This window comes from Podarcis muralis, chromosome 13 (assembly GCF_964188315.1).
Source record: "Podarcis muralis chromosome 13, rPodMur119.hap1.1, whole genome shotgun sequence".
Taxonomy (NCBI): domain Eukaryota; kingdom Metazoa; phylum Chordata; class Lepidosauria; order Squamata; family Lacertidae; genus Podarcis; species Podarcis muralis.
The window spans coordinates 57,660,891-57,682,708 of record NC_135667.1 but is presented as its reverse complement, the minus strand read 5'-3'; the positions used below and the strand labels follow the sequence as shown (position 1 = coordinate 57,682,708).

At 49.8% G+C, this 21,818-nt stretch overlaps 2 protein-coding genes across 3 annotated transcripts in view; one reads left to right on the top strand and one right to left on the bottom strand.

Moving 5' to 3' along the window:
* Positions 1-3,367: 3,367 nt before the first annotated feature.
* Positions 3,368-4,542, bottom strand: LOC144325179 (uncharacterized). Its single transcript, XM_077917701.1, has one exon. The coding sequence runs from the start codon at positions 4,540-4,542 to the stop codon at positions 3,742-3,744; it is 801 nt and encodes a 266-aa protein (XP_077773827.1). The 3' UTR covers positions 3,368-3,741.
* A 90-nt stretch (positions 4,543-4,632) lies between these two features.
* Positions 4,633-21,818, top strand: part of FAM222A (family with sequence similarity 222 member A) — an 84,945-nt gene continuing 67,759 nt past the window's right edge. Inside the window, exon 1 of one of the 2 annotated variants that reach the window (XM_028703499.2) lies at positions 4,633-4,768. The gene's annotated coding sequence lies outside the window, so the exon portion shown is untranslated. The remainder of the gene's footprint in view (positions 4,769-21,818) is intronic. The other variant, XM_077917700.1, reaches the window with a different exon arrangement.

Sequence of the window (21,818 nt, the reverse complement as noted above, 5' to 3'; positions counted from 1 at the left end):
GCCAGAAGCGGCTTAGTCATGCTGGTCACATAACCCGGAAGCTGTACACCGGCTCCCTCAGCCAATAAAGCGAGATGAGCGCCGCAACCCCAGAGTCGTTTGTGACTGGACCTAACGGTCAGGGGTCCCTTTACCTAAGCTTACTTAGGAGTCTTAGGTGAGGTACTTTGTTGAAACTTTTTGAAAGTTCATGTATGCTGTGTGATGCGTAAGACCTCTGCCTGGCACTTTAAAGCGGTGCTGCCAGTCAGAGCAGACACCATTTGGCTAGATGGATCAACTCTGTGCAAGGAAGATTTGTGCACGGATGGTGGGGACAGAAAGCACCAGCTTGGCATGCAGAAGGTTCCAAATCTAGCCTGCAACATTTTCTCTACGTAGGGTTTGGAAATGATGCCCTGTCTGAAAATCTGGAGAGCTGCTGCCAATCAGTGTAGCCAATACTGAACTACTGTACAAAGACACATCATCTGACTCGTATACAGCAGCTTCCTGTGATCCCATACCTACAATAAAGTAAATATACATATTTGCTTACTAGGGATGAAAGTGAAATTTGTTCCATCCACATTTTAAAGTAACTCAGCCTCATTCACTGGTCCCAGATTTACATGCAGATTGAAGGACAGCAAACGATTGGATGAGAATTTTGTGATGCAGTTTTAGTTTCTAGATTGTGTGCAAAATACATGTATTTTATTGGGAAATGTAGTATTTTTCTGCATACAGAATGCAGATTTTTAGGGATTAATTTTTCAAAATGAAAAAAATGTGTGTGGAATTTACGAGGTGTTTTTTTTTTAATCTACAAAAAATGGACTTGTGATTGAGCACATGTGAAACTGGATGAAATTCACAATGCAGCCAAAATAAGAATCATTCAGTCAGAAAGAACCACTCTGAAAAAGATTCCAGCATCCTCTTCTAACAGTGGTCAGCCAGATGCCTGCGGAGCCTACAAGCAGAACCTGAGCGCAACATGGATTCTCCTCGCTTGTGACTGGCAGGAGCTGGAACTCAGAAGCATTGCTGCCTCAGGCCACAGAGGCAGAGCAGGTGGCTAAGAGCTGCAGACGGGCAGCCTTCTCATCTGCAAATCTGCCCAGTCTTCTGCATTGCAGCCATCCCTAATGACATGTCAGGCTCAATTAAAAGCAATGGTGTTAAAAAGGTGTTTAGATCTCCAATTAGATTTAGATTTTAGATTTGGGAGAGAGTGAAGCTCTTCCCTATTTGGCAGAATCTCAGCTATCAAAATGAATCTACTACCCAGGATGCTGTTTTTATTCCAATCAATTTAAATGGTAAATAATTCAGGCTACTTCAAAGAATGGAAGGAGGATATTTCTAAATTCATCTGGCAGGGGGGAAAGCCAAGAATTAAACATAAAATTATGATAGATATAAAAGAAAGAGGAGGCTTTGCCCTGCCAGACCTGCAAATGTACTATGATGCAGCCTGCCTGTGTTGGTTAAAAGCATGGATTACATTGGATAATGCAGACTTAAAAAGGTAAAGGTACCCCTGCCCGTACAGGCCAGTCTTGACAGACTCTGGGGTTGTGCGCCCATCTCACTCAAGAGGCCAGGGGCCAGCGCTGTCCGGAGACACTTCCGGGTCACGTGGCCAGCATGACATCGCTGCTGTGGCGAGCCAGAGCCGCACACGGAAACGCCGTTTACCTTCCCGCTAGTAAGCTGTCCCTATTTATCTACTTGCACCCGAGGGTGCTTTCGAACTGCTAGGTTGGCAGGCGCTGGGACCGAACGACGGGAGCGCACCCCGCCACGGGGATTCGAACTGCCGACCTTTCGATCGGCAAGCCCTAGGCGCTGAGGCTTTTACCCACAGCGCCACCCGCATACCAATGCAGACTTAGAAGGTCATTTTTTAAAATTCAGCTGGCATGCATATCTCTGGAATGGGAAGGTGAAAATTTATAAAAGTTTTATGAATCATATTCTAAGGAAGAATTTGTATAGAGTTTGGGAGAAATATAAAAATCTGCTGGAAAGGAAAACACCTTTATGGCTATCTCCTATTGAGGCTATTACAATTAAGAGAGTCAATATGGATAGACAGGGAATTGCTGCACTTTACAGAGAGGGAACCTAAACTGAAATCAATGGACAGTGTAAGGAGCCATGTTACAGACTGGTTACAATATCATGTTGCATGAAATGTTTAAAATAGACAGGAAAAATAGTTTTTCAGACCAAAGCTCACAATTTGCAAAAGAACTTCTACAAAACAAAGAAAAACTTTTATCTAAAACGTACAATCTAAAATGCTCCCTGCAAGGCCCTTTCCACCTGGCCTAGGGGGTGGGGCCCAGACTCACCCAGCCTTCTATGTTAAATATGTATTCTGTAGTTGACCTCCTTTGTAATGTTTTATTTTGAAATCTTTAAGATACAGTCATACCGCATGTTGCGTCCGCTTCAGGTTACGTCTTTTCAAGTTGCGTCCTGCGGCAACCCGGAAATACCGGAACGGTTGCTTCTGGGTTTCGCCGCAAGCACATGTGCAGAAGCACTAAATTGCACCGCGTGCGCAGACGCCACTTTTCTGGATGCAAACGCTTTGAGTTGTGGACGTGCCTCCGGGACAGATTACGTCCGCAACTCAAGGTTCCACTGTAATATTTTCTTCTGTTATGTCGCTTTGACTGTATATATATTTGACTTTCTTCAGATTGTTTTATTTATGTTTTTTTGTTTTAATATGCTGTAAACAGCTTTGAGATTTTTCTTAAAAATATAAAGCGTTATAGAAATTAAATAAATAAATAAATAAATAAATAAATCAAAAGACGAGCTTGTCAAAGCCTCTATGACAGTTTGGACAATAGATATAGGACATAATATAGATTTTAATCTCTGGGGAAAACTTTGGAAGAGTGATCTGATGTTTACAGCATGTTATTCTTTGAAGAACAACTTGAAAATGATTTACAGATGGTATTTAACTGCGAATAGGCTTGCTAAGATGTATAAGACGGAATCAGATAAGTGCTGGAGATGCAATGAGGTTGAGAGAACATTCTTTCATATGTGTTCGACCTGTAAGAGGGTAAAAGAGTATTGGGAAATAATTCATAATGAATTGAAAAAATGTTTTAAAGTACTTTTCCAAAAAAAACAACAACACCACACACCCGAGTCCTTTTTGTTGGGTATAATTCAGATGGAAATTCCCAGATGTCAAAAAAGGTTATTTATGTATGTGACTACTGCAGCCCGTGTTTTGTTAGCACAAAAATGGAAAATGAGCGAGGTCCCAACTAAAGAATGGCAACTTAAACTGATGGAATATGCGCAGCTTGCGGACCTAACATATAGTATAAGGGAACAAGAAGAACATACGTTTAAAGGAGATTGGAAAATGTTTATTGCTGATATGGAGGGAAATTGTGTACACTTGAAAACGTTGCCAGTATTAAGATAAATTCAAGAGTGTAAATAAGTCTTGATGGATGTAATAATGGAATGCTGAATGGTTTAGTTTATGTAAAATATGCAGAGATTTATAATATGCAAAATGAACCATGGAAAGAGAAGAAGTCATTGATATTTTAAGGTTCCTTAAATGAGTATTCTAAATTATAAAACAGAAAATTATACACACACACATAGTGTTTAGAAGGAAGATGTGAGTTTTTAGTTTGCAGTTGCTGTTTTAACATTCCAAAGCCTCTCCTTGCTTTATCTTTTTTTGAGGGTTCTTTTTTTAAACAAAAGTCAACCAAGCAGCGTGGAAATGTCTCCCGCGCGGAGTCCCGGCCGGGGAGGCGCCTTCCGCCCCGGCGGGTCCCGCGCTCGAATTTCCCGCGCAAGAGCCACGTGCCTTGCCGGCGGGGGCGGAGCCAGCGCGAGAGACGCTTCGTGGCGTCGCCGGGGCAACGGCTGCCGGGGAGACGGGGGCGGGGCCGAGCCGCGTGCGCCTTGCGCCGGGGAGGAGCGCGCGCGCCCCGCCGCGCCTGGCCGCCTGCGCCCGGCTCGGCTGCGCTCAGTGTCGCCGGAGCCGCCGCCGCGGACGGAGCGGGCCAGGAAGCAGCCGCCGCCAGCCGGAGGCCCGGGTCGTGGAGCCGCCTCCGGGGATGCGGAGCCGCCAGGACCCGGCTGCCGCCTAGCCTCGCCGAAAACCGGATTTGGGCTTTGCAGCCGCGCCGCCGCCGCGCCCTCGCCGCTTCCAGGGAACGCCAAGCCGCCGCCGCCGCCGCCGCCGCCTTGTCCTCCGTTCGCTCCGCGCCGGGGCAGCTGGGGCGCCGCTCGCCTTCCTGGGCGCCGGAGTGGGAGAAGCCTGCCGGCGTCGCCTGGGAGCGCCCTTGGCCGCCTGTTGGGGCGCGGCGCCCTTCCTGCGCCCCGGCGTCGCCTGGGAGGGTCGGGGCGCACACAAAGGGAGCTGCCGCCGCCCGCCCTCCATGTCGCCTCGTCCGGGCGGCGCGCGGCCCCGGCGGGAGAGGAGCGCGGCGGGCGGCTGGCTCCCCCGGCCCGCCGTGCCGCGGCGCGGCCCTCGCTGCCCGTGAGGCGGCGGCCCATGCCCGGGGGCGGCGGCCCGGCCCGCGGCGCCTGCGGCGGCGGCTGCTGCTGCGCGTCGCCTGACCCCGCGCCGACTCGGCCGCCCTGGACCTCCGCCTCGCGCGCTCCTCTCCGGCCAGGACCTCCTTCTCTCCCCGCCGCGGCTCCATGGCTCCCCGGACGCGCCGGCTGCTCCCGCCGGGGGCGGCCTGAAGAGGAGGAGCGCGGCGGCGGCGGCGCTTGCCGGGTAAGGGCCGCGGGGCGAGGGGGCTCCGGCCTCGGGGCGGGAGAGAGGAGGAGGCGGCTGCCGCTGGCCCATCCTTCCCGGGGCGGGCAGGGGCGCCGCGCTTTTCCCTCGCGCCTTTTGTTAGCCACTCTGAGCGTTTGGTCGTCTTCTGTTTTTGCCACCAAGCTGCCTATTAGTTGACACGCATCTTTTCGGTGCTCGCGACAGCCCTGCCAGGTGGGCCGAGCTAAGAAATGTGAAGGGCCCAAGGTCACCCCAGCCAAAGGGCGCCTGTGGCCCCCCAGCCCCGCAATAACTCCTTACTGCCGTCCCATCCGCCTTGGGGGGCAGCCTGCTGCTCCTGCTAGCCGGGGGGTGAACTTGCTGGCTGCGCTGCAGGTGCCTCTGGGGGCGCCGGAAAAGGGTGCTTTGGCCCAGGGGCGGTGGGAATCTCCTTGCCTGCCTGGAAGAGCCTTTTTCGCTCTGCCCTTTGGCTACTACCCAGGTGGCCTCTTCTTGCCTGCTATGGGGCAAAGGGCTGGAAATCTTTCCTTTGGATGATTAATCTGCTCCCCTCCCCCATAACATTGGAATGAGTGGCAGAATTGCTTCTGCTTAGGCCGGTGAAACGTAGTGAAGTTCTCTCAGAACTGACAAGAGAGTGGTGTTTTCTTTGATTACCTGGCAAGCCTTGTGTGTGTTGGAAATCACCTGCCCCCCACCCTAGGAACGTGTGTGTGTGGGGGGGGGGGGTTGGATGTACCTTCCAGCTCTGCAAGTCTGTGATCTGTGTGGAGAGGGTGGTCTGCCCACGTGCCTCACCCCCCTTGGTCCTCCTTGGGGCAGGAGCAGGAGGTGGGCATGTACCTGTGGTTTTTAATTTCTAAAGGAGTGCAGGGGTGCTTTTAATGTTGCTGACACATCCTCATGGCAGCTATGGGATGGAGAACAAGGGAGATCTCAACCAACCCACCTCAGCAGTACATGGATTTTCTTTTTAGGCTACTGTTTGGAATTCTTGGCATTATATGTAAATGGAGGGGTTTTTTGGTAGCGAAAGGAAATCTGCTGTCTTGAATAATACAATATTTTTTTGAACGGAGTGGAGGGTTGACAAGTAGACTGTTGGCCTCCTTCGCAGAGATGTGTAACGGGGGGGGGGGGCTGCAGTGTAGCTGGACCCCCCTTTTTAAAATTAAATTATTGAACGCTTCGCAAACTTGCATGCTGCTGTGCTCCTGAATGCCCACTGCCCCTGACTTGGGCACATTGGCTGGAGCTGATGCTTCCGCAGCCTCTGGAGGGCCACGCGTTTGCCACCCCTGCTGTGGAACTACCTGAGCCTCCTGTGAGCAGAGGGGGTGGGTGGGCAAAAGGCTTTTGCCTGGCTTGCAGCTGGTTGCTGGTCTGGTCCACCAAAGCAATTCTGTCTTTGGAACCTTAGATAAAATGCTGAGAAGCAAACCTCCATGTGCAGGGGCAGTCTGCCATGATGGTGGGGAGGGGGCGGGGAGGTAGAGGCAGAGCTTGGGGGCACCTGGCTGGCAAGTCCTGCGAACACGACTCAGTGTTGGACTCAGTGGGTTTGACCCAGCAGGGAGATGATCTTCTTGATGTCCCTCTATTTACTCATTTAGTTTGTAGATTAAGAGAAATCCCATTTTGCTGGAGGAGGTGGAGGCTTTTCAGAACCTGCATTTTTGTTTGTTGTGCCCACATCAGGGGCTAATTTCCTGCTAAGATCATGCCCATCCTTTAATCCAGAATCTTTTGAGAAAGAACAAGCTCTGAGAAGTAGGAGTTTGCTTGGCTGTGTTGTGAGAGGCACAAACAAATGCAGCAAACATTATCTCCCCATCCCCTTGCAATACAGCTCACCTTCCAGCTGGCCCTTGTCTTTCCATGAAAGGAGCTTACAGTAAATGTGCTTATTCCCCCACCCCCTATTTTTTAAAAAAGTGCAGTCTCGGCATAGTGCCTGATGGATTGGGCTGCACGCAGTAATTCTGGGTCTGAAGAGGCAGAGGCTGTGCAAGAGTTAAATTGCAGTGAGGCTGTCTCTCTCTCTGCCCCCCCCCATCCCTTTTAAGCTGATCTCGTTCCTTTCACATGACCAGGGATGGATGAGCGCACTAACCTCCTTCTCTCTGGCTGAGCAGGAGCAGAAGAGCTCCCTTTAGTGTCTCTTACAAAGAAGCTGTTCAGCCAAAGAGCATCTCGTAATCCGAGGTCGGAGGCATCTGGCGAATTAAGGGCAGAAACTTAGGCGAGGGTCTTAAAGGGGCCGAAGCTGCCCGTCTCTTAGGTGGGGCAGAGAGGCGTGCCTGTGAATGGATATAAGGGGAGCTGTGTCAGATGCAACTGGTCTTTGTATTTAATTTATTTATATCCCTTCCTTTCCCCCAAATTGCCATTCAAGGTGGCTTCCAACGTTTAAAAACAGCACCATTGTTATTATTTATTATTAGTGGCATTTATTAATCGCCTTCTATGCCATTGTCTCAAGGCGATTTACCCATAAGATAATGACAAACAGTTAAAAGCATAAAAACAACCAGTACCTTTAAAAACAAGACTGGTGCCCTGACAAGTGATGAAGACCCCTTTACCCAGCTGGGGAAGCCTGTCAGAACATTTCCAGGAGGTGTCAGCGGGCAGGGAAGCTTTTCCATAGAACAGGGGCAGCCACACTAAAAGCCCTTCTCCAGGTTCCTGCAGAGCATGGCTCTCCTTCCAAGGGTCTAATTACCCACGCAATGTCAGCAACAAAAAAAATTCCTTCCAGTAGCACCTTAAAGACCAACTAAGTTAGTTCTTGGTATGAGCTTTCGTGTGCATGCACACTTCTTCAGATACACACAATGTCAGCAACGTTATTGGCCCGTGGCCAGTACATTCTTAGCGTTATAAAATACAAAGTAGTGAAAAAAACTAGTTTAAAAAACCAACAGTTGTAATACACCAGACCCCGTTTAGAGCCAGCAGTTTGCCCTGACAGCTGCCCAGTGGTCAGCGCTGCCTGCACCTCCCTTTCCAGAGGCCTGTTCCAGGAAGACACAAAAGAGGGAGCCCGTCTGGCCTCTCTTGGGAGGGAATCCCTCCTTCTGGGAGCAGCTGTAGAAAAGGCTTGCTCTCGCATCCCCGCCAGCATCTGGTGCTGAGGGGACTGAGAGAAGGTGCTCCCCTGAGGATCTTTGCACCCGGGCAGGTTCAGGCCATAAATTTACTGGTCATCAGCAGCACTTTGAATTGTGCCTGGGATCAGATCAGATGTCAGTAAAGTGGTTTTAACTGGAGAGTAGTGTTCCTGGCTGCTGGTTCCCACAGTGGCAAACTGACCCTCTGGACTTAAGGACCCCAGCCGCCTCCTCTCCCCGTGGCTCAGCAAGAGAGCAACCCTGCCTGAAACCCTGGAGCACTGAGCCAGGTGGGCCAAGGCGGCTTCCTGCATTCCCCAGCTGGTCTTGAGATGGTGTCTGTTGCAGCGAGGAACTTTGGAGCTCACAGGGAGAAGCACCTGCCCAGTTGCATTGGGTGTTTTGACCTGCAGGTTCTAGGAGATGGACTTATGCCTGCTACACAAGGCCAGGGTGCTTTTCTGGGCTGCTTGGGAGCTGCACTTCAAAACGTCTGGAGGGCACCAGGTTGGCGCAGCCTGGATTAAACGTCCTCCTGCCACAATCATTTTCTGCAATGTGCTCCCATGCTGTTGATCCACATGGATGTGGTGCAGCAGCAGAGCAGGAAGCTGTGGTTTATAACTCAGTGTTAGGAGATGATATGTAAATATTCTGGCCTTTGAGCAGACCTATGCTCCTTGCTTTGTAGCTTAAAAGGTCAAGGGACCCCTGACCATTAGGTCCAGTCATGGCCGACTCTGGGGTTGCGGCGCTCATCTCGCTTTATTGGCCGAGGGAGCCGGTGTACACCTTCCGGGTCATGTGGCCAGCATGACTAAGCCACTTCTGGCGAACCAGAGCAGCGCATGGAAACGCCGTTTACCTTCCCGCTGGAGTGGTACCTATTTATCTACTTGCACTTTGACGTGCTTTGAACTGCTAGGTTGGCAGGAGCAGGGACCAAGCAACGGGAGCTCTCGTAGGGATTTGAACCGCCAACCTTCTGATTGGCAAGTATTAGGCTCTGTGGTTTAACCCACAGCGCCACGCGCGTCCCTTGCTTTGTAGCTTAAGACTAGCTAAATTGAGGGATGGGAAAGACCACCTTCATGTTCTATCAGCGTCCATGGTTCTTGGGTGCCAAAGCCAGATTTAAAATTTTATTTTTTTAAGCTGGTGTCTGGAGTTTTCCACCATGGGCTAATTGCAGACCTTAGTTGGCAGATAAAAACCATATGTAAAGTAGTTATTATTCATTTTTTAGAAACTTAGGTTGGAGCAAAAGTATGTAAGCTTTCAGGCTTTGTAGGGTGCTTTGCTAGGTGAAATGTGAAGGGAGCAGCATTTCTGGTGCAGATGGAACAGGTTGGCTTAGTGGCTGAATACATTTTCAGAAGGAAAAACCTGCTTTCCAAATAGCCCAGCCCTTGTGAACTTTTAAAGCCTGCGTACTTTTTAACCCGACTTAAGTCACTTGAGTGAAAGATGGTAGCTGTGGGGTGAGGAACCTGTGGTCTGAGGGCCACATTCCGTGCGGGGTGGCCTTCCAGGGCCACGTGCAAAAGTGGGCACAGCAACAAATGTGCGTTTTGCCTTTTTACTACAAGGCTGTTGTTTCCCTCTCTGCTGCATCCATCCAAGCAAGGGGGGGGGCTGGATTTGGCCCCCCAGGGCTGCAGTCCCACATCCCTGATTTAGAGGGTGCTGCCTTGTAAGTGTTTTGCATGGATGTGGCCTCTCTCAGCCATGACGCTCTATGATGGCCTTAGCCCCCCCACCCCCCAGCATACCTCACAGGGCTGTTGTGAGGCTGAAACAAGATTGCCATAGAATGGCAGAGTTGGAAGGGACAGTGAGAGTCAAACCCAGGACCCTCAGATTAAGACTTTTGTGCTCTGTTGACTGAGCTAATGTATATGAAATGATAAAACAAACCGAAAAGGGTGGGGGGTGGAGAAACTAAGGTAAATGGTAGCTTCTCAGGTTGTAAGCTCCTTGGGCAGTGGAGGAGTTGCATGTAAAAACCTTGAAATGGTTGGGGGAAAGGGAAAGAGGGAGAGAGTTTATTTGGATTTGTAGCGAAATCTCAGCTCATTTCCTCCTCCTGTGCTGGAACCTCTTGATAATGATCATAGATCTGATCATTTGGAACCAAATAAAACCCTTGGCTTCCTTCAACTTTATACACCTTTTGAAAGGCTCCAAGAATTTGGTGGGTCTGTGTCCCCAAGTGGCACCTGCCACTTTCTTTTCCCTGCATAAAGATCCATCTCCGGTTTTAACAGGTCGATAAATCTCCGCTTCCAAGTCCCACCTCTCAGTTTCATGCTGCAAGATATTTCAAGCCTGAAGAGGGAGGGCCATTAAACATGCAAGGCCCTGAGCCGCCGGGTAGTGATCCGGGGCTGCAGGAAGGCAAAACTCACCCTTCCCCCCTTTTCTTCCTAAGGTAACACTAATGTCTCAGCAAAGGAAACTGATTTGTAGAAAACATAACTTGAAAAAAGAGACATTGCACATACCTTTGTAAACCAAGAAATCTTTAATAAAAATATTATTTTTTAAAAAAAGACGTTGGCCGTGTGCTTGAGTAGTGAAATGGGACTTCAGCGGCCCACCTTCCTTCTTCCCTGGGACCACCTCCTCTTTCCATGTGTGAGGATAAGGAAATATTTCTTTACAAAGCGGATTTCAGTTGAGAGAATTTGTTGGGAATTTGATGGCCTTTCACTTTGGAAGAGTCCTGATCCTGCAACCCAGTTGCTAAGACAGTGGCTGTCAAAGGGACTACTTCTGGCCCTTGGGGGAGGGGGGGTGCTGAGGCATAAATGGCTATCAGACTCTGAGAAGCTGGTATCACCGGATCACATCCATCAGTTTCATTGTATTAATTAGACTAAGTAGTTTTAATTAGATTTTGCAGTAAAGGTGTAATGCATTGTTGCAGTTTTGAATTTTATTGTGTTATTATCTTCCTTGATGGGTCCTGCAGACCACTATTCTGAATCATGCTTCTTGTAGGGCAGGGGAGGGGGCACTTGGGGTGAGTTCATGGAGCCAAGGGGGGCAGTGGCTGGGGAAAGTGTGGGGCCCCCTGCTCTGAACTCGTATGTGCAGCAAACCTGCTGCTACTCCCTGGAGTGGAGAGGGAGGAGAGGCAGTGGAGGGGCATTTCTGAGTTCCCGCTGCTCCTGCTTGCAAGAGAGGCGTGTCAAGTGGCTGAATGTGCCTTTGCTGTGTGTAAAGGCTGCAGGTGTGAGGGCCATTAATGGCTGCCCTGGTCTGCCTGCCTTGCCAGCTGCCCTTACTAAGCCTCTGAGTAAGCGGAGAAGCTAGATTTTTGCCATCCACCGTGAAAACATGCTTAACTTTTTTCTGTACTGAAAAGAAAACGCAGCTAATGTCATTTTAAGAATAATTTAAAATGTGTTACCCAATTGCAGCCCATTTTGCATCCTTCTCCAGGTTGCATATATGGGTTTGTTTGTTTTTTATTTGAAAATAATGATCTTGAGCTTATTACAGCACTTTAGAGTACAGGACGATACTTAACAGTCTAAAATGGAGAAAGGGGGAAAGTGGAGGTCTGAGTAAACAGGGATTCTTTATATGGGGTTCTTTCAGTTGCACCAGAGACTTTCCTGAGTCCTTTGTATGGTGCATGAGGTTCTCCCCCTGTCCTCCTGCCCACACGCAGAGTGCCTTCTTGTTCCTGAACAACCACAGTTGGTCTTCTTTCTCTGTGGCAACTAGTACTTAAGGGGCATATCCTGATGGGGTCAAAAACTCTGCTTTGATCCCTTGCAAGCCTGTAAAGAGGAAAGAGCTGGCCTGTTGCTAATGCCTCGAGAAAATATGTGACTCTCTGGACAAGCTGCTATGCCAAATATAAATGACAAATTGCATTCAGGACTTTCCAGGCAAGCGAGGGAGCGAGAGAGGAAGGACATTTCTCTCCTTTTTCTCTTGCCTGGTGCATTCTTTGGAAAAAGCTAATATTCCTGCAAGGTAATTCAATCAAACAACGATTCCTGTCTGCAAATGCGGCAGAGAGGCAGGCTTACAAAAGCCCCTGCTTTTATTATCTCCTGCTTGCTCGAGAATTGCTTTTCTCCCTCGAGTGAGCTGGCTAAAGCTGGCTTTATTATGTTAACCTATTTGTGTGTCAAGAGCTATTGTGCCGCTCAGTATCTCTGTTTGTGTTTGCTTGGCACTGCCAAGAAAAGGGCAAGGGAAGGGAGAAGAGGAGGAGGAGAAATGGCCGGCTGGTCAGTGCCTGGCACCTGGGGGGGGGGGCAGCACCACTTGCTTGCGTCTCCCATGATTGCTCAACCCCCAAGGAGGGGTCCGCCATAATTATCAGCCTGCTGCCTAATAATACCTCCTAAAAAGCACACCTCTTTGAGTTTTTGTAGAGTTTGCGGCAGGGATGCTATTTCTACTTTGGTTGTGCAACCTTTGCTCACCTAGTGCTCCTAAATGTTTTAGCCTGCAGCTAGAGGCTACCAAGGCTGCTGAAGGCTGCACCCCTATCTGCATCTAAGTCTCTCTCTCTCTCTCCGGTTTTGTAGTATCTGACACAGACCAATGGTCCTTCTAGCTCAGTATTGCCTACACTGACTGGCAGCAGCTCCCCAGAGTTTCAAATGGGTCTCTCTTAGATGCTGGGGATGGAACCTGGGTCCGTCCTTCTGCATGCAAGGCAACTGCTCTACCACTGAGTTATGCCCTTTCCCAGATCATTAGCCCAGCTGGGGAAACCCAGTCAAATGGATAGGGTATAAATAATAAAATTACTAAATGTATAAAATAAATTGGGTGGTATAAAAGATATGCAGCAAAAAAAAAAAAAAAAAAAGGAACCATGGAGGGGTGGATGTGGAAGTCTTTTGATAAGAAATTAGAGAATGAAAATGTAAGATGTGTATTATAGGTCTTTGAAAGTGCATAAATAAAAATTCAAAAAACTAAATAAAATATTATTATTATTATTTGCCAAGTCCAGTCGGAGCAGGAGTGCCTTAAGTTCTTGGACAGAGAAGAATTTCCCCTCTGTCTTCTTGCCTTTGCTGTCCCAAAATATTTTTAACTGGATGTGCCCACCCAGAGACCTCCTGCCCTCATTTCTTTTGTCAAAGAGCTCAGGACAGTGAGCTTGATGCTTTTCTGGTGTATCCTCACAACAGCCCTCTGAGGTGGGCCACCCAGTGTGCGAGCAAGTACCTGGCCCAGGATCTGAGCTGCCCTGTCCGGCATTTAATCCCTTTGCCACATGAGCTGGATGTTAAATAACCGAACCCCCAAAATGTAAAAATCATGGTGGCTCCTTTCCCCTCAGCTGCTCCTCTGAGGATTTAAGTAAAATGATACTGTGCTTCAATAGACCTCCAGTTTGGAGAAAATGAAGAAAGATGTTGGGTTGAAAGTACTCCAGGCTGGAGAAAGCTCTTGTTGTTTTGACTGAGAAATAATTAATTAATTAATACTTACTTTTTATTATTTATACCCTGCCCATTTGGCTGGCATTCCCCAGTCACTCTGGGTGACTTACAGCATATATAAAACATTAAAATATCAAGCATCAACTTCCCAATACAGGGCTGCCTTCAGGTGTCTTCTAAAAGTTACCGGTATGTATCTTCTTGACATCTGAAGGGATGGTGTTCCACAGGGAGGGCGCCACCACCAAGAAGGCCTTCTAAGAAAGCACTTTAAAAAGAAAGTATGAAGGAGCCGGTGGTCTTTTTGATTCACACGTCCCAGGAGTCTGCAGGTAAAGGGTGAAAGTGCATGGGACAGGTGTAATGGGGCACCACCTTGGGGTAGCCCTACCCCAACTGTTAATAACTGGGGGGCGGGTTGCATTCAGTTGCATTCAAATGCCTTTCTTTTGAAATGAAGCAAAATGCTGTCACTGAATTGATCTTTGATCTTTGCTTGATCCCATTGTGAAGTTGGCCCAAGTCCCTTTTCCACGTGTTGTGGAGGTCAGGGCCCAGTGAGATTGTGTCTCCTTTTGTTAGATTCTGGAATCCTGAGCGGCTGGTCTTTCCTTGCACAGACCTCACCAGGACTAAAACGGATTGGGATCCCCAAGTATCCTTCAAAATGGATTGAGTCATCCAGACTCAAAGGCGTAACTGAACCCCGTTTACCTTCCTGGGTGTGTCTCCTGACTTTCAGTACTGTGGGGACTTGAATAATTTTGAAGGCTCCACCCAGGGTGGGTGCCTGTTGTGACCCTGTCTGAGTGAATGGCCTCGCCTCCTCCCAAAGCAGGTGGAAAATCCTGCCTGGTGCCTCCTCACGGGATGCCATGGAGCCACTCGGACACTCCCTAAACATGCAGTCAGCCACCTTACTGCCCCTCAAGGAGACTCAAAAATGGGGGTGGGTGGGGTGCCAACTCCTCCATGTGCAGGGAGCCCCCACAACCCAGAAGGGCTACCTTTTCTTTCCCTTTTTCTGATACAGTGGTGCCCCGCAAGACAAACGCCTCGCAAGACGGAAAACCCACTAGACATAAGGGTTTTCGGTCGTGGAGGCGCTTCGCAAAACGAATTTCCCTATGGGGTTGCTTCGCAAGACGAAAAAATCTTGCGCGTCCCCGCGGGTTTTTTCCGCTCCCCCCCCCTTTTCCTAAGCCGCTAAGCCGCCTATCAGCTGTTCCGCTGATAACCCGCTGTCAATGGGCTGGCTTCGCAAGACGAAAAAACCACTAGACGAAGAGAATCGCGGAACGGATTCTTTTCGTCTTGCGAGGCACCACTGTACGCCATAGCAAGTTCTGATTTATTGATACGCCGTCTTTCTGCCCGGAGACCCCGAGGCGGCGCACAAACAGTGCAAGTGCAGATAAACAGGTAGCAATGTAAATGCGGTGAGAATGAGGCAGAAGAGTAACATTTCCAAAGTATTTGAGGGCATTCAATTTCCTGCCCCAAAGACAGCAGATTATCCCCACAAAAACATGAAAAGAAAGAGAGAGCCACAGGGAGGACTTAAAGTAGCAGCTCCTCCTTCAAGGAAGGCGCTGGGAGGCAGGTGCAGCAGCCTCTGTCCTTGAGAGCGAGTTACAGGTTCCTACTTTGGGTCTAGTATGAAAGCTTCCTCCAGCTGCCAGAAGTTTGCAGACGCCTCTGGTGGGGAGGCCAAATTGGATTCCCTTTCCTTGTGACATGGCATTAAAAGCCGGGGGGGGGGATGTTTGTTTAAGCCTGTTATGGGTCTCTTGGTGACCCCGAGTGCACCCTTCCACCGGGGGCACATGAAATTCTCTCTTGGCCAGAGGCTGTGGACCCACTTAGAGTTGGGCTGAACGTTACCTCACTTAGCTAATAAGCTGACGAGCGGGGGGGGGGGGGGAGGTTAGGATGACCTCTTGAAGATGCACACAGCCGGATGTGCCCCCCAGGGCTGTGAGCTACTGAAGACGGAAAGGTGTGCAGATTCCTCGCTCAAGACAGATCTTTCCTGAATGGCAGATGATGGATGCTGTCTCTGGTTAAAAGGGGGAAGCCCACAGCCCAAAGGGTGCCTGGCTTCTGTGGGGGAAGGATGCAGAGTCCCAGGGGCCACTGAACTGCCTGGGGGCCATTTCTGGAAAAGTTGTTTTGCTCCTTGGTAAGAAGCAGCCAAATAATGAGCATCAGGAGCCCCAGTTTGAAAGTCCTTGGTCCTCATTGGCTGCTGGAATTAAGCCAGGGGCACATTAGCCCAGCTTTTGTCCATCCTCTTAGCTTGGTGGCTTCCATGATCTCCTCCCGTTACGGCTGTCCTAGAGGGTTGTGGTGGGACACATGGGAAGGTTAAAAGGGTGTCTCTGTACATGTGCGGTTGTCCTGCCCTGATTCTAGAGCTGTGGTTTTCTTGCTGTTTTGTGCATTGCATTGATTTTGTAGCTGTAATGGAAATGCTCCCTTCCTCCTAGAGGTTTTGAGGCCCAGCACTTACTGTTTTAGAAATTGAGCACCCAGTGATTCCCCCCCCCCCCGCCACCTTGCAGTAAATGCTGTGGGAGGATTGCAGCACAATTCCATTTCTGTGAGCTGATGGGGGTCCTTAAAACAAAGCCCCTCTTTGTCACCTGGAGGCAATTCTGACTGTCCCCTGGGTGTTCCCCGGCTTCTTTTGCAAGGAGCTAGCTTGGTCTCTGGGGAGCAGCATTGCCCCCAACTGGGGCTTTTATTTGACCCTCTTCTTCTGCCGTCTCTTCAGTGGGCAACCAGTCACAGGCCAAACAAGGTGCCTTTGCTTCCCTTTGCGTTTAATGCAAATGCAAAACCAGGGCTTGTGGGGTGTCTTGAGGGGGAAACGCAGCTCTGCGCTGGGCCGGAAGACATGAATGCAGCAGCTCAGTCCCATCCTGTTCCCCCTCCATTTCAGGGTCTCGTGGTGGCTTTTTCCTGGAGAGACGCACAAACGCATCTCTTTATGGCTGGCTGTAAACAAGCTTCCAATAAAAACAAGTTAATGACCTGAAACCGACAAGAGCCTGCTGGGGATTTTTTATTGCCCTGGAGACTCCTCTTGCCAACGAGGAGACGGAGCAGCAGGGCTGTCGTGCCACCCCCCCTCCCCCCCCCGCGCCCCAGCCTCCTCCCACCCCCGCAGAAAGGCCAGATGATTTCTGGTGATCTCTGCAGGGGCCACCTCAAGTGCTTTAACTGATTCCGACCTTCCTTGGGCATTTAGTTCAATAAAAGCTGCAGAAAGGGGCAACTGAGGGGCCGGAGTTACACAGAAGATGGAGCAAGCGTGTTTTCTCCTGCTCTGGAGGGTGGGACTCAAACCAGTGGCTTCAAGCTACAAGAAAGGAGATTCCGACTAAGTATCAGGAGGAGCTTCCTGGCAGTAAGAGCTGTTCGACGATGGAACGGACTCCGCCTTTGGAAGAAGGTGCTGGGCTCTCCTTCCGTGGAGTTTTTTAAACACAGGTTCATAGAGTAATAGAATGGTAGCGTTGGAAGGGATCCCAAGTGACAGGAGCGAGTGAGCCTGGGTTCTGCTTGCCAGTTTCCCACGGGCAGCTGGGACCAGGATGCTGGGGTAGATGCCCCCCCCCCCCAGCCTGATCCAGCGGAGCACAGGGCTCTTCTTGCGTTCTTAAACTTGCCCAATGTCTCTTGGTGGCAGTTCACTGTCCCATTGTGTGTATATGTTACTGGGGGTGAAAATGGGTCTGGTCCATCCCTCTAGCCCATAACTGTCTTGTGGACTCATAGCATCATAGAATGGTTGAGTTGGAAGGGACCCTGAGGGTCATCTAGTCCAACCCCCTTGCAATGCAGCCATGACAGAGGGCCATCCAGCCTCTGCTTAGAAGCCTCCAAGGATGGAGTCTGTTCTTCTGTCAAACAGCTTTTACCATCAGAAAGTTCTTCCTGATCCTTAATTGGAATCTCCTTTCTTGCAACTTGAATCCATTGGTTTGGGTTCTACTCTCCAGAGCAGAAGAAACAAGCTGGCTCCATCCTCCATGCAACAGCCCTTCAAATATCTGAAGATGTCTTTCACATGGGGTCGGTCACAGTCAAGTATGCGAGGATAAAAACTGTCCATAAGATATCCCTGCCCCTCTGGGTGTTGCCTGGGAAAGGCCTTCCATCCTTGCGCTGGTCTGCCTTCCAGCTGCTGCTCCTTTTAAAAAATAAACCTTTTGTTTCACCTGCCTAACTTCTGTAGGCCATTTTTTTTAGCAGCAGCAGGAGAATGCCATGGGGTGCGGAGGGGGGGGGGGGAGCTGGGAGCAAAGCTGCCTTTGTCGTTGGTAAGCAAGCCCTAATAGAGCAGTGGAAGCTTACACTTCAGGGGCTTCATCTGCCCCACACAGCCAGGCTCTGTTGCAACTTGCAGGATACCCAGGACCTGGCAGGACAAGCAAGATGTGGCCCTCCTACTCATGCCATAATTTGCCAGCTGTGTTAGTGCCCTGCTTTAATCTATGGCCCCAGGCAGGTTATTGAGTGTGCAGTTAGTCATCCAAGAGCGACTTTATGTTTTAGAAGACCAATTAAACAAAAGCATGCTTCTAGACCACATGGGACCAGAGATATTACAGAACAAGATGTAGGCAATTGCAGGTGAAATATCAGGTATCTGAGAAATGTTGGGATGGTGTGTGTGTGCTCCAGGCAGCCTTTGCCCTGTTCCACCACTGCAAGATTAAAATAGGTGAAGAAAGCAGAAATATGCATTGACAGTTAATTTTCATGTGTTCTCTTGGACACGGAATGTTGATTAAGAATCTGGACCATTTTAAATATTGGGGCCCTGCGGATGGTATGCAAAACGGAGAGTTCTGTCCACGGCGGAAGAGTTCCATCACAAAGAAGGAGCTATTGCTTCTTCTGCCCCAGGTATAAAGCCTGCCCCCAGTCCCAGGGTGCAGTGAGTGGAATAGCCGGGCAACCAGCAAAGCCTCTTGCTGAATGACGCTAACAAATCAATGGCTTAGAAAGAATTAAATTTGCAGCGACCGTAGCTAAACTCCATTCACATGTTGCGAATAACGAGTTAACACACTGAGGGGGTGGTGAGAGAGGCCTGTAGCTTTTGATGCCTGGTGCACCTGGCTGGATTGGGTTGAATTGCCCTGTATATGTTACAAAGCAGCTCTTCCCCCAACAAATGATAGATCGGTTTGCCTGTTCATCATGACTCAAGGATCCCCCATGGAACTGGGGCAGAAAAGCACAGATTCGGTGGAACTAGTTGAGCTTTTAGGCTGCAGCCTGATGTTTGTCATTGCAGGGGGTTGGACTAGAGGACCCCCGGGGGCACCTTCCAGTTCTGTGAAATGTGGCTGGAGTCATCAGCTGGGGGTGGCGGGGTGAGCTGCTTGCTTTGCTGGATTCTTGCATGGACCCCTTCCTAACTGTGCCCTCGGCACCCTGATGGGTGTGCCCCAAGCCCCAGCTCCAGGGGGGCGGGCAGAAGCTGGCCTTCTGTACCTCCAGTTGCCTGGGCAGTTGGGTGCGGGGAGAGAGGGATAGAGAAGATTGAGGCTGGGGACCATTTTTCTAACTCAATAACTGGCAAGACAAGACGGAGTCTGCAGTCCGGAGATATAATTAGTTTGCAGCCACTGCACTTCCTTGATTTAGCTTCCTCGAGCTGAACAAGACAAGGCTGCTCGACCCAATTAGTGGGTACATCCCAGCAGATAAGAGGCTGTTTCTCTGGTCCAGAAATCTGGGGGTGGGTGGGTTATAAAAGAGTGGGAGGAGAAAGAGAGGAAATGTTTGGGGGTCTTTATTCCTCAGAGTTGGAGAGATCTGTGTGGTTTCCTATAAACAAAATAAAATTTGTTAGCTGAAAAGTTAACAAATTGTCAACTGTAAAACCAGTAAAACTGCTTCTGACCTCAGGGAGTCACCCCAGACCACTGAGGGCCCTCCTGCCTTGGACTGGAAGGTTTGCTTGCCATCCTGAATGGCCAGTTGTTTTTGGGAAACCCCAGCAAGGAAGCAGGTGAGCCGCCCCTGGTGCCTTGGGTTCAGCATCCCATCAAAGCAGTGCTGCTGCTGGGTCAGACTCCAGCCTGCCTTGTTCACCCTGCTTCCAGCAGTGGAAGCTGAGTGCAGAAGCAGCGCCCTCCTCTCCCCGAGGGTGGGAGCCAAACCAAGGGGAAGACAGGGGAACGGACTCCCTTGGAAGATGGCAGGTGCTCCTTCATTGGAGGCTTCCAGGCACAGGTTGGGTGGCCGTCTTGGCAGGGATACTTCAGCTGTGAGGCCTGCAATGCAGGGGGTTGGACTAGATGACCCTCAGGGTCTTTCAACTCTACGATTTCTTGTGATCCCAACAATCCTGCCTCTGACAGTGGAACTAGGAGCTATTGATGACCCCATCCTCCATGAGTTTGTAGAAACCCCATTGAAGGCCCATGAAGTTGGCAGCCATTGGTACATGTTGCCCCTGCAAATGGATTTGCTGCCCAAAGAAGCTCTTCGTGTCGTTGGTGCTGGACCTGCCTTTGTCCATCCTCACAGCATAACCGTACCACGTTTCACACCTCTCTCAAGGGGAAGCATGATGGCAGTGCATGACATTATGTAGTACATAGTTAAACTATGAAACTCCCTCCCACTGGAGGCAGTAGATGGGTCAGCCCCTGCCGGCCTCCCCCAGCTCTGAACCAGAGTGTCTCTAAAGATAGCACCTCTTTCTGTATCAGGGAAGGTCAGTTTGAGGGGACAAATTTGGCCTGGCCCAGGGAGGGCCACCACCTTGGATGGCTTTAGAAGAGGATTGGACAAATTCATGGAGGAGGGAGCTATTGGTGCTACTTGCCACAAGGACTACTAGCCACAACCGTTAGGCTCTGCCTCCAGTAATGCTTCCACCTATCAGCTGCTGGAAACCGCAGGAGGGGAGAGGGTTCTGGTGCTCGGGTCCGAATTTGCAGGTTTTCCACAGGCACCTGGCTAGATGGGCCACTGGCCGGAACCACCAGGCTCTTCTTTTCTCCTTTTGCTTGGCATCCCAAAAGGTTGCAATGGTGCCCCGAGCTTATCAAACCACTCTGGGAGGGGACCAGGGGTCTCCTGCAGCTGCCAGCACCCTTTGCAAACAACAGCTCCCAAGGTTCTCTGGACAAAGCCAGGATTGTCTGACGTGGTATCATAGCGCTTTCAACATATGTCGTGAGTGTGGCCGGGGTTGGCAGGGCGCTGGGACAAGTGGTGCAGCCCTTTCTGTCTGTGAGCATCCCCTTTGTAATGTCGTGCGTCAACTCCAAAAGCATTAAATAGATCCTGAAGCTCCAGTTTTCCTTTGTGGTGGCTGGGGGGGGGGGGGCTTAGATGCACTCATACCTGTTTTTTGAATTCTGATCCCTCCCTACTTTCCTCTCTTGTTTGGAGGCAGTTTTGCGGCTTGGCTCCCTTGCTTGTGTCTCCTGGATTTGTGCACACCGTGGGTCCTGTTCTGAAGGCGCTCAGTGGCAGAGCGTGGCACAAGGCCACAGGTTGAGTCTGCGATGGCTACCAGTTGAAAGACTCTCCGGGGATAATACTGCATCTGATGTTGTAGGAATGGTATAAGGCAGCTTCCTATAGTCCGTGGGGGTGGGGGTGGGAGACAATGAAATGATATTGTTTTCCCTCCCCCAGCCAAGATCTCACTCAACCCCTGGTGAAGTTGAGGCTGGGCGAATAAATTAAAGCCGGCAACAGATCAAATGGCTGAGAAGACAGAGATGATGGATGGCCAGCGCTCGGTGTTTTGGAGAGGATATTTAAAAGGGAGTTGCTAGAGCTGCCTGAAGCTCCATCTGGTCCAGCTTCCTGAATCCAAGGCAGATGCCTCCAGGATGCCCACAGGGAGGATAAGAAAGCAATAGTAGGTCTCCCCTTTAGCACAACCCATCAGGTTGGCATTTGGAGAGGGAGAAAGTGCCCCAGAACATGTTTATTCTGTTCTCGCCTAGTATGAGCTCCCTGAATTTGTTTACCTCTTAAAAAAAACCCTACATTTTTTAAAATTAAATAAATTTTATTAGTATTTTCCACACAACAACAACAACACGAAAAATATCGAAAAATAACAATACTTTTTTAGTTTTTCGAAAGTTGGTTTTTGTGTGTTGTGTATTGTTAAACAACCTACATTTTAGTGTGCGCTAGAATCTCCCCGTTGGATCAGACCAAAAGCACATCTAGTTCAGCCTGGCTTCCCACCATGACAAACTAGATGGCCTTTGGGGGGCCCACAAGCAGAAAATGAGGACAGTAGCCCTCTCCTGCTGTGGTTCTCCAGCAAGCTAGATTTTGGTAAGGGACATTCACTGGCCAGAGTGCTGCGGCTGCTTTATTATTATTATTATTATTATTATTATTATTATTATTATTATTATTATTATATTGTTGAGCTGTGAAGGTGGACATGGATAGTCAAAGAAGGGGTTTGATCTCTGTTAAAGCTGTCTCAGTCAGTTTCCCACACCATAT

Bases quoted from the DNA above. Each gene is read 5' to 3' on its own strand.
- LOC144325179 (XM_077917701.1), bottom strand. From the start codon at position 4,542: ATGGGCCGCCGCCTCACGGGCAGCGAGGGCCGCGCCGCGGCACGGCGG.